The sequence below is a fragment of the Poecile atricapillus genome, chromosome 2, assembly GCF_030490865.1.
Source record: "Poecile atricapillus isolate bPoeAtr1 chromosome 2, bPoeAtr1.hap1, whole genome shotgun sequence".
Lineage (NCBI taxonomy): Eukaryota > Metazoa > Chordata > Aves > Passeriformes > Paridae > Poecile > Poecile atricapillus.
This window is the reverse complement of record NC_081250.1, coordinates 43,336,331-43,354,083: the sequence shown is the minus strand read 5'-3', so window position 1 is coordinate 43,354,083 and position 17,753 is coordinate 43,336,331. Positions and strand designations below refer to the sequence as shown.

The window sequence follows — 17,753 nt, the reverse complement described above, 5'->3', positions numbered from 1 at the left end:
ATGAGATGCAGAAAACTATAGTCATGCTGTAAGATGTCTTGGGATCACCAGACAGAAATTATTACCTGAAAATGAAGTGTTGGACAGAATGCTGTGATGTGTGTCAGAGGAAATTCAATGCTCAAAAACATTTCACGATCAACACCTTCAAGAGTACTCTATTTACCTGCAAAAACATGGTAGCTCTGATAGTGTCAGTAAAATTCCTTACCAAATATGTCTTTTGTCTGTGAAAAGATATCTTTTTTCTCAAGCAAGTTTACATCATGATACCTACAGCATGACAGTCAATAGCAATCAAAAGGTCACTGATAAGTTTTTAAATAAAAATCTTAAAAAACAATTAGCTTTTCTGTATTTATGACTTCTGTCTTCACTAAAGCTGCCCTCAATGACCTCCATAACAAAACCAGTTTCAGTTGGCTCAGAAAGGTCCACTCTGCATAAATTGAAATAATATATCAAGTAAACACTTTCTTTACTGCAATTTTTTTTTTTTAATTGCACGAATAAATATACAAAAAGTCTTCTATACTTCTGGCATTTTAGGACTACTTACCTCAAGAACATCTAGTGCCTACTGAATGACCTCAAAATGACCTTTATTTCTGAATTTTTAAGATAGATGATGCATTTGATGGCAGCATCAAAGCACAAGAAGCATATATACATACTCCTCATGAGTCTAAACCAATAGTGTTACGAGCATTCACAGGAGCAGAATAAAAATATCACCCAATGCCTTTTCTTCATGACTTCTGAAAGACTGCTTTACTTACACTCAGCAGGGGATGATGAAGTCTTTTGCCTGATCGTGGTATGCTGCTGTGCATAAGACTTTGGGGAATGACTAAGAGGTGCTTACTGCTGGGCTAAAGGATTTTAATTTACTTAAAATTTGGGGCATAAAAGCCTTTTCCTTTTACTGCCATACATTTTATTGAATTCTAAAGTGCATATTAAAGTTCATAGCTATTAAAATGACTCATTGTAGATATTCATGGATATCTCTACAAAGAAGCACAAAACCATCTGTACTAAGCTTTTTGTATGGACCTCAGGGGAAAAAATTAATGGGTGCTACTACAATTTAATCTGACAGGGGAAAAATGCTTTGGCATGAGGAGTTGCTTCTGAAGAACAGTGTGATTCTCTCCTGAGATGCATAGTTGGAAAATCTCTATAGGGGAACCTCAGTGGAACAGTCATTTGTTTGTCTTCATGGATCTCTCCATGAAGATAACTTGGCTCTGGATACCATGTGGCAGTAACGCTTCTCAGACTCAGCATCCACCACATTGCCTTGTACCATCAAGGATGGGAACCACCACAAGAATTAGATGGTGGCCAGGACAGAAAATGCCAGGAAATGCCTCCTCCCATTTCCTGCATCTAACATGATTCCTTGTTTTCAAAGCCCATTATGAGGAATAAGAGTCTCACAGCTCCTATTTCTATATTTGGTTGATTTCTTGCTGCTGGCATGTAAGGCTGGGAAGGAGCATAATGGTAGCCTTGGTGGGAGCTAGTTCAAAAAATGGAGATTTCTTATCAACACTACAGATCCCAACATCGAAATGCTTAGCACTGGAGATTTTTGTGGAGTCAATGAACTCTTGAAGGGTAAAGTTAAAACTCTGCTCTTATAAATTCTACAATGAATTCTGATGCCAAATATAACAAACTAGAAATTGTTATCACTGGAGTTGGTGATTTTATCATGACTTTTACTGAGAAGACATCAATTCACATTGATGCTGCATGTGATCAACTGGAACAGAGAGTGCAGTGGTAATTGGAAAGAAAAAGTCAGGGGAAATATTTAGGGCCTGTAGTGAAAAAACAGCCATTTCTTTTCACTTAAAATAGGAGGACACCAAACACTCCTACCAGGGTTCAGTGGTTTCCTTCTATATTCCCATTAAGATTTTTAGCAGAGCTTCACTCTCACCTGAGTATCCTTGTCAAGTCCTGCATAAGAATACAGTAGAAACCTCCTAAATTGATGCTCTGATACACAGCAAGTCAAAGAAGGCATTTAGTGAATTATGCTGCAGTAACTCCAGGAATGAGCATATAACATCTTGTCAAGTGACTGCCTTGGTACAGTGGTTTGCAAGCTGACATTATTCATGCATCAATTGTACATGGCTAAAAGGCACTTTAACTGTTAGACCTTGTGTTGGTTTAGATTAATCTACCATTTTATCAGACCTACTGACACTTTCTTCCGGTAATGTAATCTGTAATGTGTGGGCACAAACTTTCTTTATGAGCAGTTCATGACAGGAGTCTCCCTCATCAGAATCTATTGCTCCTAACATCTGAAAACAGTGCAAATCCCAAACCTTCATAGTTCTCATTCTAGAGTGACTTGACAAACAGATTTCACTGCACCTCCACTTTATCTCTCCTGCTCTGCTCTTCCCTTTCTTTTTAGGAACTCCAGCTATTCAGTTTCTGTAAGACAAATCCCCCACATTTTCTCTTTCATCAGAAGCTGTTATCTGGAAGAGCCGCCCACCCGGAGTCTGCATCTACCTGACTAAAACTGAATAGCACAGGTCTAAATTACATTAGCCTTGCTTATGTGGCACTGTTGTGTGGATAGCATTCAACAAACACATCATATGAGGTTTGCTGAGGGATGAGCAGAGAAGCTGTGGCTTTATGTATTGATTCATAACCAAATGTACTTCCTTCTCACCAGTGAAAACCCTACTGTGCCCTGTGTGCAGATTGGTCATGGATCAGAGTTTGCAGGGATCTCCTTGACTACACATGCTGGGTACTCTTCTCCTTGACTTGTTCCTTAAAACTTTACATTCCAAGCAATTAAGTCCTTTCTCACCTTTATGTATTTAGAAAATAAAAAAAGTCATGCTATGCTTTGGAGAAAAGACAATATTGTGAGTCACAACAAATCATGAAAACCATGAAACAGTACTGGAAAAAAAGAATTAGAAAGAAGTGATCTAATCATACCTCAGCCCTAAAAGCAATGATCATGAAGTTCAAATATTTTAAGTTTTATCCAGGAACCATGAGAACACTGGATGAAATCTGTAAGTTTAGTAGGCATTTTGACTAAAAATCTCACCTTGTAAGTAGCTGGGACAACAGACTGCATTAATTTATTTTTATTAGTAGTTTCCATGAAAGGAGAATGGAAAGCAGTGTAAGTGGAAGGCTGTGAGACCTGAGACTGGTTGCACAATAAAGAGTAAGCCATGAAGTGAAACCCTGGGAGCTGCTGCATTTTGAAATAATATAAAACAAAACAACTTCTATCAGGAATAGATGTGATTGGTATTTTCCTGAAGTACATGGTGATTTGTTTTAAACAGCGATTGCTATCAATGCTGTTGGAATTCTACTCATTTTCTTCAGAGAGCTCACTTAAATAACTATTAGCATCTACTGTTTGAACTTATTTGTATTCCAGTAACATCCACCACATTATTGGCACTGTCCACCTACACAAGAGAAAAAATTGCCCTTTTTTAAAGAGTTTACATTCTGAGAGCAGTTGAATCTTGCAACATTGCAAAGAATATTTGAGCTCAAAAATAATACACATCACTATGATTATCTGATCAGCACCTAAGTTAGGATGCAATAAATCTTGGAAGGACAGAAATTACTGAATCAAGATAAAGGCTCAAGGTACATTAACCAGTATATTCTAGAAAGGAAGCACAGAACTTTGTTTTATTAAGACACTGAAACCTTTATAAATAAAGCTGGGATTTCAGCAATGTTGAAAACAGGTAGACAATGAGTTTCAAAGGGAACTGCCCATATACATTCCTCTCTCTCTTTTGAAAATCCCAGAAAACAGCAGCAATTTTGGTTAGTTTAAAACATCATATCACCATGGGAAACAAACCCACTTACTCTTCATTCCAGGCAAGAATGAAGTGTGGGTGAGGGAGCAAATGTGATGGTAATGTGTACATCTGCAGGTGATTTATGGGCATGGGCTGTGCTAATACAGCAAGTGAAATTCAGAATGACACCAACAGCAGGAAAGGCAAACGGGATCCTAGAAGAATGTCAGTGATTGTTCAGCTTACAAGAAAGCAATCAGAAGTGAGGGTCAGCTTTCATCCTCTCTGGAGGCAAGTAAGCAAGTCTCTAAACACCTTACCTTCCACTTCTTTTTGTTGATGGTATTTTTGGGTTTTATTTGCTGCGCTTTGCAGTTTTTCAAATCCATATTCTTTGCCTGCACATTGGTAACACATAAATATGCTACTTACTCCCTCATGTGTTTCAGCTTGGTCTCAGCCATTGTGCTGTTGAGAGCTCTGAATCCCTGGGGCACCCCTGGAGACACTCCGGTGACAGTCCTCGAGCCTACAAATCAATGCACAGACACACAAGCTTATTCACCTTCATCCCATGAGCTCTACTGCAGAATCAAGGGCAGTCAGAAGGAGGAAGACTATTCCTGTTTCTCACAAGGCAATGCCACATTAATTAAAGATTAATTAAATTATTAAATGTACATTGAGGGCAACTCCTTTCTGAGGGCCAAGTAGGTTTATAGCTTAAAGGCACCATAATAATAATAATAATAATAATAATAATTTTCCTTCTGTATAATACACAAGGAATTACAACAGAAAGGACAATCACTTGAGGAAGTGCTGAGATGGATAAATACACAATAAAATTAAATTTTCTGAGACCATATGCATTTTCTCCCATTATTTTTTTACTTATCTTTAAGAACAAGAACATTCATCCTAACAGGAAAGTCTCTCCTTGAGCTTGATCATCACTGTAAACTGGAAGGATTTATCTTACAACATCAGTTTCTCCTTCAGATAAAGGTACTCTTTTTATGTATGAATACATATATATATGTATAAAAACATACTGTATATGTAAATACATATGTATGTGTAAGAAATACACACATGCATAAACACACATTTCCACTCTTTCTGTTTGCAGGCCCTGTGAGCTGCTGCATTATTTCAGGACTTAGGGCTCACATACCACTGAGGAACTCCTCCACAGGAACACAGAAGTGCTGAATCACAGAGGACTGTCTGGGTTATCAGCTCAAATATGCTGCAATTTCATGTAGTCATCCCATCATATAAGACTGTGGTTTTCCTAAGAAATGTATGTACTTTTTTCCCTGACTGCTATCATTGAAAGACAATTTCAAAGCCTCACTGGGAGCTAGTGGCTAAAATCTCCCTTTTTATTTCCTGATAAAATTTCTTTATTGAGCAGCTCATGCTCATTTTCCTCCTGTGCCAGTACTTTCCCTTGGCTTACGTAGTTCTTTCCTTGCCTTTTGCATACTCCTTTAATTTCTTTATAATTGGAAAAAGAGATCCTATTTCAGCTTTCAGTTTGTTAGGCTGAACAAAGCAGCTATTTTAGCTTCTTCTTGCAAATTGTTTGGCATTAGGATTTCACTTCCCAAAACAGGAGATGTATCAAGGTGTAAATGAGTGGGCTGTGCCACACAGGGCCCAAGTTCTGAACAGGCATGGGAGGGCTTTGCATAGTGTAGGAACAAGCCAAAAGTCAAACATGTTAACACAATGTCTTGTCGAAATGAACACACACTCCCTTCCACCAGGGGTTTTTAGCTGGGACTCAGCTGGGATTTGGCTTAGTTTGGATTGCATTAAAGGGATCACATGCAGCCAGAGGGAGCTTGCTGGTATAGACACCCCCAGAGAACACTAAATGTTTCCCTGGAATGTGTAACCATGGCTCTCCCAACAGTTAAGCTCCTATGCCTTACATGATTCTAGACCCTGATCATATCCATTTGAATACTGAGATTAAAAGTTTCCATCATGAGTGATCCTACTGAATCACTCACAGTGAGTGTCTGCTGGATTCAGAAGCTTGGAAGCACAGAAGAAATGGATTTTTGATTCTGTTAGCAGGATGGACAAACAATTGCACATTTAAAAACATTTTTCTAGCTTATCTTTACACCTAATGGCTAGGAGTTTTCTGTTGCCTTACACAACTCAGGTATAATTCATGTAGTTTAAAAGATGAAAAAATTACAAGCCCAGTTCTTACTGGCAACCAATTATTTCACCCACTAATGCAAAAAATATTCCCTGATAATTTACTGTAACAGTGCAAATGCATATCCATGTGTTTTTACATGGAGTCTGTAAGCATTCAACTCCTTTAATGACATTGGAAAATTCAGCTATCCTCAGGACAGCTCTGAGGAAACCCCAGGTGCTGTGCAAAGCAGTGCTCGTGACTTACTGGGCTGCACGCTCCTCTCTCAGTTGGGGCAGTATTAAGGCCCAGATGTAGGGCTTTGGTGCTCTGAAACCAATTAAAAATTGATGCCCTGAGCACCAGCGGCCTAAGGAAAATACAAACCTTGCAGTCTCTGAAGAAAGACTACATTTAACCAGGGGCACCAGATAAATTCTGGCATTACTATTATTACAGGATATATCACTGTAGTAAGAGCTCAGCATATTCTTTCTGTTTAGTGAATTCAGTATATTTATTGCTACAAAATTTCCTTCTCCTCTGACATTTCCTTATTAAACACATTCTTCTTGTTTGCTTTTTTCTTTTTTTGTTTTTTCCCCCTGGGATTTCTGGCTAAACAATATTTTGTCTATTTTACACATTGGCTGTTGGCCAAGAAAAACTTCATCTCTTTGTGCAAACTCTCTATCTTCTTCTCCATTTAATATGATTTTCTGGCTACTGCAAGGCAGCACAGCCTGAATATTGTAGGATGCTGTAAAGGTGTGGTTAATCATTAAAAAAAGTTCTCAGTGAAGACTGCTAAGAGCTTGATACATTGGTGCTACAGCACACCTCAACAAATTTTGCTGAGGTGATTCATAACCATACCAACTTCTACATCAAAGGTATTTTCTTAGAAGCAGTTACTTGAACAAGAATATATTTTGCACCCAGCTCCAGGCAGTTTGTGTACCCACATAAAGGAACACACATGTACACACATGTACACACAAAAAGTTGCCAGATAATTATTTGCATTTTCTATCCAATATATCATTCTTGATCCATTAAGCAAAACCAAATGAAACAAAACCAGGTATTGTGACTTTCTAAATGTATTTCAATATATCCCAGTGTCTAATCCAGTATTGCAGAAACAACATAGGGCAAAGAGCAAAAGATCTTTGTCCTCTCAGGTGATAGAGCACCAGTTTGAGGTTTTCACTGAGGATCTGTAGAGAAAGGAATTTATTCACAGGTGCATTATCTGGTAAGAGTTTTCATAAATTATGGTCCAAAGGCATTCCTACAAACATTTCTGCTAATGACCATAGAATTGGTGATACACATATACTGCATCTCTTCATAAGCCATGGTGTGTTGTGAAGATGTTATCTCCATTGAATCACGAACTTCTGTTTGTATTCCAGATTTCTTTTCTTTAGCTTTCAATGCTACATGTGAGATCCTACAATGCATTTTTGTACAAGATACAAAGCATTAGAATCAGATGTGTTTTCCAGATTCATAAAAAATAAAAAGTGACCCAACTGCCCCTAACCTTGTCTTCCTTAATGCCAAGCAAATTTAGTAAAATTTAAAATTACTTTTTCAAACTCCTTTATCTTTTGCAGCTTTTTTCTGGGATCTTCTCAATTTTTTAGTTTGCCAGCATGGCCTATCTTATTTCAAATGAACTTCACATGGACCTGTGTAATCAACACAAAAGAAATTGCGAACCACAAAACCTCTGGTACTTGGAGTGATTCTGGGACCTCTTGAGGAGAAAACTCTGTTACCTCCCCCAAGTCCTTTTATGAACACTGAGGTTTCTAAACAAATTCCACCCATTGAAAAACAATGTATGTTTATTGCATCCTTTTTATCATGTCCTTTGCTGACATAAAAGTTCTAGTTTTTCTTCTTGGTCATTCTCTAACAACCGCTTGAAATTACTCATAATATTTTGTAATGCTTTAACAATGAAAGATGCTATAAAGAATTCTGTCCTGGCCAGATTGCTGCTTCTATTGCCCTATTATTGCCATGAAATCCATACTGTTTCAGGAGTAGCCATCATAATTCTGCTGTAGGTCTGTAGCCCACTCATATGGTAGTGCCACTGCTTGCACCAGGCCACACACCTGGAACTGAGTCTGCAAGGCTTCAGGCTTTGTCTGATCTTGTCTTGTCCTGACAGAAATTTTGATTTAATTGCTTAAGCTATAGCAGTAGTTCTTCTAATTACTATGTAGTGGTCTATTTTATTTAATTTCCACTTATTCTTGTAACATATAACCCATTTTTTTTTAGATGGACAGTAGTATCCTGCGTAGAAAGACATATTTATAACTAAGTTAATTCAATTAATGTAGAGAAGCACAGGCCTGGTACAACAGCAGATGCCTGGAAAAGTGGGAACAAAGGATGAGGTATAAAGGGCTACAGGCATGGGACAACAAGGAGGGAGGCTCTGGCTAGTACGGGCAAAAACAATGTGCAAGTGGTCAGTTAAAGAAATGCAGACCTGGAAGGGGACAAAGTAGCTTTAGGGTGAAAAAGACATCTAACCTATGTAAAATGCACCATATACAAAAAAAATTTGATGTAATGGGAACTTAGAGTCCAGTGAAGAATATGCAAGGTATAAATGAACATGAGCAAACACAAAAAATTTACCCCAACTGCAGGTTTATAGCTTGATTTTGGAAGAACTTAAAATAATGAAAGTTTAAACTTTCTCAGTGACACTGGGCATAAAGATAAAAGGAAAAAAAAATGGATAAAAGAAAAAAGGAGATTTGTCTCTTATTATCATCACATATATTTCTCTGGAGAAAATCATACCTAATTACTACCTTAGCTTAGAGAAAGTCAGCACAGACTGGTTGAAGATTTTTTAGTGATAAAAGTACAATTTAATTATTAAATATTAAATATTAAAATTTTTTAAAGGGCATCTTTTTGTCCCTAATACTGAATGAAAAAGATTAAGATAAGGTAGTGTCTAATACTAAGATTGGTTTTAAAACTCCACTGTTTGTCTTCAGCTAATATTCTTGCATGTTCTCAGCAGCCTTCAAGGCAATTCCTTTCTTTAATTAAATGACAGAATATTGAAGCACAGAGCAAAATTTTGTTCTTATTTCAACGTCTGCAAACCCATTGCAGACAGTAATGTTGCAAATGCATAAATGAGTGCAGAATTTGGAGGCAGGGGGTTCTCTTTAAGTGTGAAGAGAAACTGGATGTAAGTGTTCCTTCATTCAGTCCTGAGGGTCTTCTTGGCATGGGTCCCAGAAGGTGACCAGTGGCTACAAGACTATGATGGCAACAACTTTGATTACTCCCTTTCGTCCTCCTTCTTTGGCTCTCTCTTCCCATCTGTCCATGCTCACAAGCAGGGGTGAAACAGAGCTCCGTACTGGAAGAATCTCTGGAAGGAGGACTTCCTAGGAGTCTCCTGTGTTGTGGTTTTAGATAATACCAAGTCAGGTTTATCCCAACTGAATGAGTGCAAATGAAGCAGCTAAATGAGGCTGCAGTTCCCATGGGAGCCTTTAGGAACCCAGCTGGCCCTTCAGGCAGTTCACACTCAGGCTGCTGCTAGCTGTCTTGGGTTGCAATGCAAGATGTAACCAAAAGCATGTATTCTATTACCATCTGTTAAAACCAAGTAGGGCAGTGTTCTTTATCTCTTCCATGACCCATCCCTCATAACTCCAGGGGGATATCTTCTGTTAATGGGCCAGCTGTTAAAACTAAGTGTGGCAGCGACCCATCCTCCCTCCAGGGAGATATCTTCTGTTAATGGGCCCTTGAGTCTCACTGCATGACTGATAAAATTATATCATCCCATTGGGAGATGATCCACCCAGGGGGAGGAGCCAAGCATTCCTACCCGGATATAATCGGAAACTCGGAGCACTGCAGTCAGCCTTTGTCCACTGGATTCCCAGAAGATAACAAGACCCATCTACACCACCAGACCTTCAGAGGAAAACTTCGCCCTTCTACAAGATCATTGTTTTAATAAAAGTACATCTGTCCCTCCAAGAGGACTGCAGCCACCATTTAATCAGACTGCTACCAACACCCTGACCAACAGGGTGTCAGGTTGTATTCTGACACTGACAGTGGTTTTTGGGGGTTTTTTGGTTTTTTATTCTGTGGTTTCAGTGGGTTTTTTTGGTTGTTTTTTGTTTTTTGTTTTTTTTGTTGGTTTTGTTGTGTTTTGTTTTTCTACTACTGCATTTTTGTTTTAATTTTCCTAATAAAAAGCTTTTATTCCTATTCCTATATCTTTGCCTGAATGCCCTTGATTTCAACATTATAATAATTCAAAAAAAGGGGAGGGGGACAGGTTTACATTTTTCCATTTCAAGAAAAGTTGCTGCCTTCCTTAGCAGACACCTGTCTTTTCAAACCTAGACACTGGCACAGTCCCACCCAGTGGCCTCTGAGGACAGTGACTGTGGCAGCCACAGTAAATAGCCTTCTTTCACATAAGTTTTCTTTTTAGCTTTTAAGCAGACCACAAGAACCCAGGCTTTCAAACTCTAAATCTATAGACAATATTTTGCCAGAGATTTTTAGATTAAATTACAAACTTAAATTCTCACTGTTTTCTTTGTACCTGTAATGAGATACTGTTACATAAATTAAGTGTTATCCAAACCTTGACCATATTTTTTTAAAAATTAAATATTTTAATTAATTTTCTCTTATTGTTACCAGGATTAAAAACTATAAAATAGCTTACACATCCTCAAATATTTTCCTCTGGAGAAAAAATGACAGTAGCCAAGTTTTTAAAAGTTTTTTTAATAACATTCTGCCTATCATGCTTTATGGCTTTATTATTTTCAACAAAAGTACTTAACTATACTTATGCCATTTCTTTTGGCATGGTTATACTTCTCTGCAGTAGATAAAGGAAGTAATTTTCAAGGAGATCATATTTTTTGAGTTATTTTGTTACAAAATGGAAATAGTTGGACAGTGATGCATACAGACTGCTAATAACTGTTGCTATCTAAAGAAGATATATCATCTTACCCAATGAGCTGCTATTCAGGACACTCTCCAAGTGCTCAACCATTGCCTCCATATCACTGTCCTGTGAAAAAATGAAATAGGAATAGCATTAGTGTGAGCACAAACCTAAACACAAACACTGTGTTCCAGGGGTATGATCCCACAAACATAGAGGATATCACACCAGTAAGTGTCAAGACTAGCCTTTAAAGAAGTTACATTGCCCAGGATATTTTCTATGTTTTCTGCTCCTAAAGCATCAGGTTTTGGAATGATGTAATAACTAAACTATTTAAGTCAGATTCCTTGTAGAACACAAGTGTTTAGAACAACTGTGCATGGAATATACATTTAGTGTGGAGGGTGGTGTGCAGTCTCTGAAAATACATCAGCATTTTATCATCAGTTAGTCCTGGAATATCTAAAACAATATTACATTGAAAAAGGCAAGTATTTACTTTTTAACTATACCAAAATTTTTTATGCTTATGATAGTTGCCCACAGCAAATTAATACTTATCTTTCACGTAATTGCATCTACTTACATGTCTAGTAACTACAACTAATTGAAAAATTTTTAATTAAGAAGAGATTTTAACATTTTTATATTCCAAGTCTTCTGCTACTGAACAGATGGCTAACAGTTTTGCCATGATATCTTTCATATGAAATGCTGTTTGTGTACACAGATGAAATTTAAAGTTCTGACCATTAAGCAATGATTGTTGTCCAGGAAATAAATCACAGTTTTATGGAAGTCCAAGAAAAACTTGGACTCTGAGTGTATAGAAGATGCTGCCATATTATATTAACAACACAGCATTTCTTGACTATTAAAACTGACAGTCAAAATCTTGACCTTGCTAAAAAATATGTCAAAAATGCATATTAAAAAAAATAGTCAGCACTCTATGCCTTTAAGACTTAATGGAATAAAAAGAAACTCTATTGACCTCCACTTCTACAATCTGCTTTGTGTTCTTCAGTGATCTTACTAAAAAGCCCATTCTAAATTTCTCAATTTAGGAACTGCCAGTGTACCTAAACAGGACAGCAATAATAGCTGGCAATGACTTCCAGCTGGTCAGACACCTTCTGGTGCAAGTGGGAACTATTATGGATGAGCATAAACTAACTTTTCTTCACCCCAATTTGTTTCATGGGCTTATATCTGAAACAGGTTCTGTTACTTTAGCTGAGGCTTGCGAGGCAGGAATCAGCTTCTTGGTTGGCCATTGCAGCAGGTAGCCCACAAGCTCCTAGGTTCAAAGGAGCCTCTTTGCCCTTTTGGAGCAGCCTGTGGGGTCCTGATTGGATCAAGTCAGTACAAATGTTTCCAATTCTGCAGCCAGGAAATGCTAGGGAATGCATTAATAATGTTAATATACACAGTACATATTCAATATTGAATTAAGACAGACTCAGTATTACAGATATAATTGCTCTGAGCTTCTAAGGAAAAGAACCATTAGGACTTCATTAAAAAGTTATTAAATCTTTGTCATGCAAAACTAAAAAGTTATATTGATTTTCTTCTAATATTACATTGTAATTATTTTTATTTTCATTATCACTAACAGTTAACCACAAATCTACAGACAAAACATAGTAAATAACCATATACAACACTATTGCTCTAATAAAACCTTTTTTAAAATAAAAAATTAATGGGATAAAGACTGTAATTCCCAAACCTTTGACTTCTCACAACAGGACATCATATTTACTCCAATTATATCAACAAAGCTGGTTTCTTATTATGCTGTAAGGCAAAAGATATATTTTCACCTCTTTCATCACTCCTGTCTTTTCCCCACTTGGGTTTAGCACCGGAAGAGGATTTAGCTGTTTCATTTAATATATTTCTTTAATATATATATATATATATATATATTTTTTTTTTTTTTTTTCAGAGAAAACAAAGCCCTATGGAATGGACAAGGGACTGTGATGGATGCCCAGAAGAGAGGCACTCCCATGCATAAGGGCCAGTGTGGGTGAATGCTTGTGCATTTCAGATTCAGGACAAATAACTCCACTCCTAACAGCAACAAGCCATGCCAAAACATGTGTTAGGAATCCAGTGGAGCATCTTTGGGGTCACAGCACACAGACCACTCAGAGCTGCTGGAGCTATGATAATTTATGTCTTATTGTCTGGCTTGACAATCTCAGAAGCAATTTGGAATTTGAAAATAGGAGCTTACTGCACCACAGTATTAGACTTTGTCATAATGAAGAGCGTAAATTTGTTACTATGGTCACTGAGAAAAACCACTAAGAGCATGGTGATGAACTGCAGTAAAGAGCATCCACATCTCGGCTAAATCAAAGCCAATACAAGCTTCAATACCCACTAACTTTTCAAGATGAAACTTCATTTAAGCATCACACATTAAAATATTTTTTAAAATAGTTTGTCACTCTATTTCATGATTTCCCCCTATTTAGAAACTGGTCTTCCTAGGAAAAAAAAAACCAACAAACATGGGGAAAAAGTCACAGGCTTGAAGAGGTAGAGGTCTGGAGAAGCAATTGTCAAATTTCTGCTTGAAATCTGTAAATGTGTATTTCTGCTCCAAGAGAAAGGAATAAAGGACACTAAACTCCAGTGCTGGCCAATGTATCTGAAATCAGATAGGCTGTACTGAAAGGTATCAACAGGAGAAAAAAAGCCCTCTCAGCTGCTATCCTAAACCTCTAAAATGACAATGTTTCAGCACCTAACTCTACCTTCCTAAGTGGCCTTACAACCCGTGTGAGGCTGCTACTTCTCAGTCTGTCTTGACATCTGTGGGAGCTTAATATAGCTTGCATAAACAGCTCATATCCCTTTCTACATCTTGCACCTTAATATGCTGTTCATAAAGATGACTTTTCTGACCCCATGCTACTGCATGAACACTGGAAATTTTTTTAATCCTTGTTTGAAATAATGGGGTCACCAGAGAGCACCACCAGATGCAGCATTTCTGCACTCTTTGCACAGAAGTAACTAGTAAAGCATCTTGGGATTGGAAATTTAAGAGATTTGCAGAAATTACCTCACAAGCCCTTACTGTGTTGCAGTGGAATGATTTCTTTTTTAGCACACACCTCCAAAAGCTTGGTTTACGGTATCTTTGAAGAAAGAGTATATACTTTGAAGAGAGTTTAAGAGTATGAATCCCATCATAGAAATAGGAGTTTTGGTATTAAGTAAATGACTGCAGAAGCAAACCTTTGCTATTCTGGTAGGATTTGAAGCTCATTATTAATACTGAGCATGATCCCACCTACCTTTGAGTGGGATTCATCTCACATAACCATTGATATCCAAAGGAAGGTGTTGTGTGCATGTTAATAATTGTAAATCCTTTTATAATAACCAAAGAGGGACCTCTCTGCGTATTCCATCCAACCTGCATTAGATGTTTACTTCCTGATAATGCTTGCTTACTTCCCCTCACAGTATTGCCTTTCTGTTTGTTGAGTTCAGACACAGACGTTCACATTTGTACAGCTATGTTCAGTCTTTCACCTTGGATTCATGGCAGAATTTTTCACTTGAGAAAGCAAAAATCACCTATTTTCACTTCCCAAGAAATAGAAAAGGAAATTGTGTCAATACCCAGAAACACATTTATTCAATATCTTAAGATGCTGGGGTCAACATGAGAAAAGCACAGATAATTATCCTCTTTTACAGAGGAAGTCCCAAAAGGCAAATGGTCATGGGGGTGCATTCCACTCAGCCTGTGCAGGACCATTCACAAAGGTCCTGTCACAGTGCTCTGTGAGCTGGTAGAGCAAAACCTCAGGGCCACGGGGACTGGACAGAGACAGGGTGCCAGTGGGATGGCTCTTTCAGCCCACCATGCTGCTTCTTATCATGGAATTTTTAGTCAGTCCAACCTGAGGGTTGTACCTCACATCTGAATGCCAACACCTAATTTATTCTGCATTACTGAGAAACCTATTTCTGTCTTCTGCCCTTCATTAATTCTAAGCAGCAGTCTGCCTGTTCAAAAACACTACTGATTGACACTTAATGATACCATCAATGAAAGTTGAACGAAAATTTCAGAAGGCATTCTAAAAAAGAAAAATTGTCTCAGAATCTGATGAAAATGAGCAGCAATTTTGTTTCCAAGGGTATCTTGTGGTAGACTTTCTGGGCAATGGTTTCTTCGCATGTCTATGTGCTGTGGGTAAGCATAAACTCAGCAAACTGAAAAAAAGTATTGTCCAAGATAATCCACTGTTCTACAATTGAATAACAATTTCTTCAGACCAATACTGCACAAATTGCTCCTGAATTTTAAGACATGTGTTCAATTTGAAAGTTAAGAGGACATGTCTAGATTGAATGAAGCTGTTTCTGAGTAAACTTCAAGTTTTACTTGTGGGACAATTTCAGAATCCCCTGCTACTGTTGTAGAAGTAGAGTTCTGATTTCTCACACTTTATTTTTGCCTTAAAAACTACATCTCAAAGAAGCTATTAGTTCAAACGTTTCAAATAATTAATTAATAATTAATAATTAATAATTAATAATTAATAATTAATAATTAATAATTAATAATTAATAATTAATAATAATTAATAATTAATAATTAATAATTAATAATTAATTTAGTGAAGAGTATTAGTCTACTTGGCCAGTTCCCTGAAATGCAGAAGACATAACACTCTGTTCTGCAAACTTTGCACATGATCTCAGAATAAAGTAACTGCTCCTAGGCAGAACCAGATAGTACCATTCAGAGGTAGAACATGCACTGTAGAACATGCTTGAAACTGGTGGCCCATGGGAGAAATTAATAGTTCCTGAATGGCCGAGGAAGATCCATTTTCAGAACTGCCTCAGGCACTTAAGTTTATTGATTTCACTGAGACTTGATCACTGGAGACAAGATTCATCTCAGCTCATTCTGATCAGATTTAAATTAGGTGCCTTTTCCAATAATCTTCAACCTTCACACTGCAATCCCTGACTTTCTTGTGGCAGCCTTAACTGATAAAGCTACTTTAAGCCTTTCAACAATAAGTTTTCTCTACACTGACACTTTCTGTGAGGTGGGAAAATCTATAGATTTGCTGACCAAGTCTCGCAGCTGTTTAGGCTCATCATTCATCACACTGTCCTAGAAAATGTGTCTAATATAGGCAGGAACTAGAGGTGACTATCTTTGCCTGGGAATTAGAGCTGGAACTTAGATCTTATGCTTGAAGTATACCTTCAGCTTCAATTTAATTTAAATCATAGCTATGATTTGAGAGGATCCCATTTTGAGTGTTCTGGAGTTACAAGGATATTTTCTGACAATAATCTACTTTATGGCATTCATGGGAGTGTTATCTTTAATCTTGAAGGAATGCAAAAACCTTTCTCATCAATATCTTATAATACACATATAATTAATTCATGTTATTGATACATACACACGGTCCTAATAAAAGAAAAAAAAAATCAGCAGTGTCAGTAGGATGAATTCTGGGAAGGAACTCAGTTTTCTCATGGAAAATGAGCATCAAGTGTATATGGTGTTCTCAAAAGTCACATATACCTGGTATTTTGTCTTAGAGACTGTCCATGACAATTCTGCATCTTCCTCTCCTTCACTGTCTTCTGAATAGGATTCAAACTCATCTTTATAATATTCTTCTGCAACTTCTGGGTCTTCAGGGATCTCTAAAGGCAATTATGAATTTATAGCATATATAGAGAAAGAAGTATTAACTGAAAAATATATTAATGAACTTTATAGCACCAGTGTTATGTCAATATTCTGCAATTCTGCAATGCATTCTGTAATTGAAAGCAAAGGATAAGATTAAACACATTAAACGTTTGTCTTTAATGATATGATAAGCACTGTTAAAGCTGCCCTGGCAAAGGGCAAATCCTCATCATATGTGAATTAATGAACTTAAGGGATCTATATTGATATGTCACTGAAATCTCTAAAGTGTACAATAAATCAGGCTGGAAGTGACCTTATGGGATCATTTAGTCAAAGCAGGGCCAGTATTGAATTGAATCCAGCTTTTGTGAGCTGAAATTATAACTCAGTTTCATTTTCTTTAACACACATAACTTGTGGTGAATACAACTGCTAAGCTAAAATAGAAAATAATATATATCAGGTACACGTTTAAAAGATATGAGAAATTAAATCTATATATTTTTCAAGACTCTCTTGAAGCAAAACCATAATACAATAAAAGAAACTAGTATAAAGTCAAGCTATGCATACTTTGGTGTCATGCTCTCTCAATTTATTACTATCACAAGTTTTAGTAATAGCAGTGAGTAAAATATTAATATAGCAAATGAGCCCATGAAATAAAATAATTGGTATTAAAACTCAACACATTCATCATAGCTTGAAAGACACTCCAGACACTCTGCACTGGGTGAAATCCTTTAGCATCCCAGACTCTGTAGGAAAGAATTAGTGAAACAGTTTGAAGTCTGATTGCATCTCCTTCAGGGGGATATTACTACAAGAAATGTTAGTTGAAGACAAAAAATATTTAATGTTCAGCTATCATAAATCATCACTGTCATTGTCATAACTGTAGCTAATGCTAATTTCAACCACTCTTCTCAATTAAGTCTGTCCCTTTAAAGAAGTAAGAACTATCTTAAATTTTACTGCATTGAAATATATTAAATACAAAAAATAAGACATAAAAATTATTAATCAATTTTTTAACTGTTTCACATGGATAAAAACCCAAAAGGATTC

At 36.9% G+C, this 17,753-nt stretch overlaps 1 protein-coding gene across 5 annotated transcripts in view; it reads right to left on the bottom strand.

Annotated features, from left to right (window-relative positions):
• Nucleotides 1-17,753, bottom strand: part of NEK11 (NIMA related kinase 11) — an 83,127-nt gene that overhangs the window by 9,807 nt on the left and 55,567 nt on the right. For 4 of the 5 annotated variants that reach the window (XM_058831197.1, XM_058831198.1, XM_058831201.1 and 1 more), the window contains 3 exons: nucleotides 16,569-16,693; nucleotides 11,041-11,101; nucleotides 4,263-4,359 (listed from right to left, as the gene is read on the bottom strand). In XM_058831197.1, the coding sequence (XP_058687180.1) occupies nucleotides 4,263-4,359; nucleotides 11,041-11,101; nucleotides 16,569-16,693 (283 nt within the window). The remainder of the gene's footprint in view (nucleotides 1-4,262; nucleotides 4,360-11,040; nucleotides 11,102-16,568; nucleotides 16,694-17,753) is intronic. The other variant, XM_058831199.1, reaches the window with a different exon arrangement.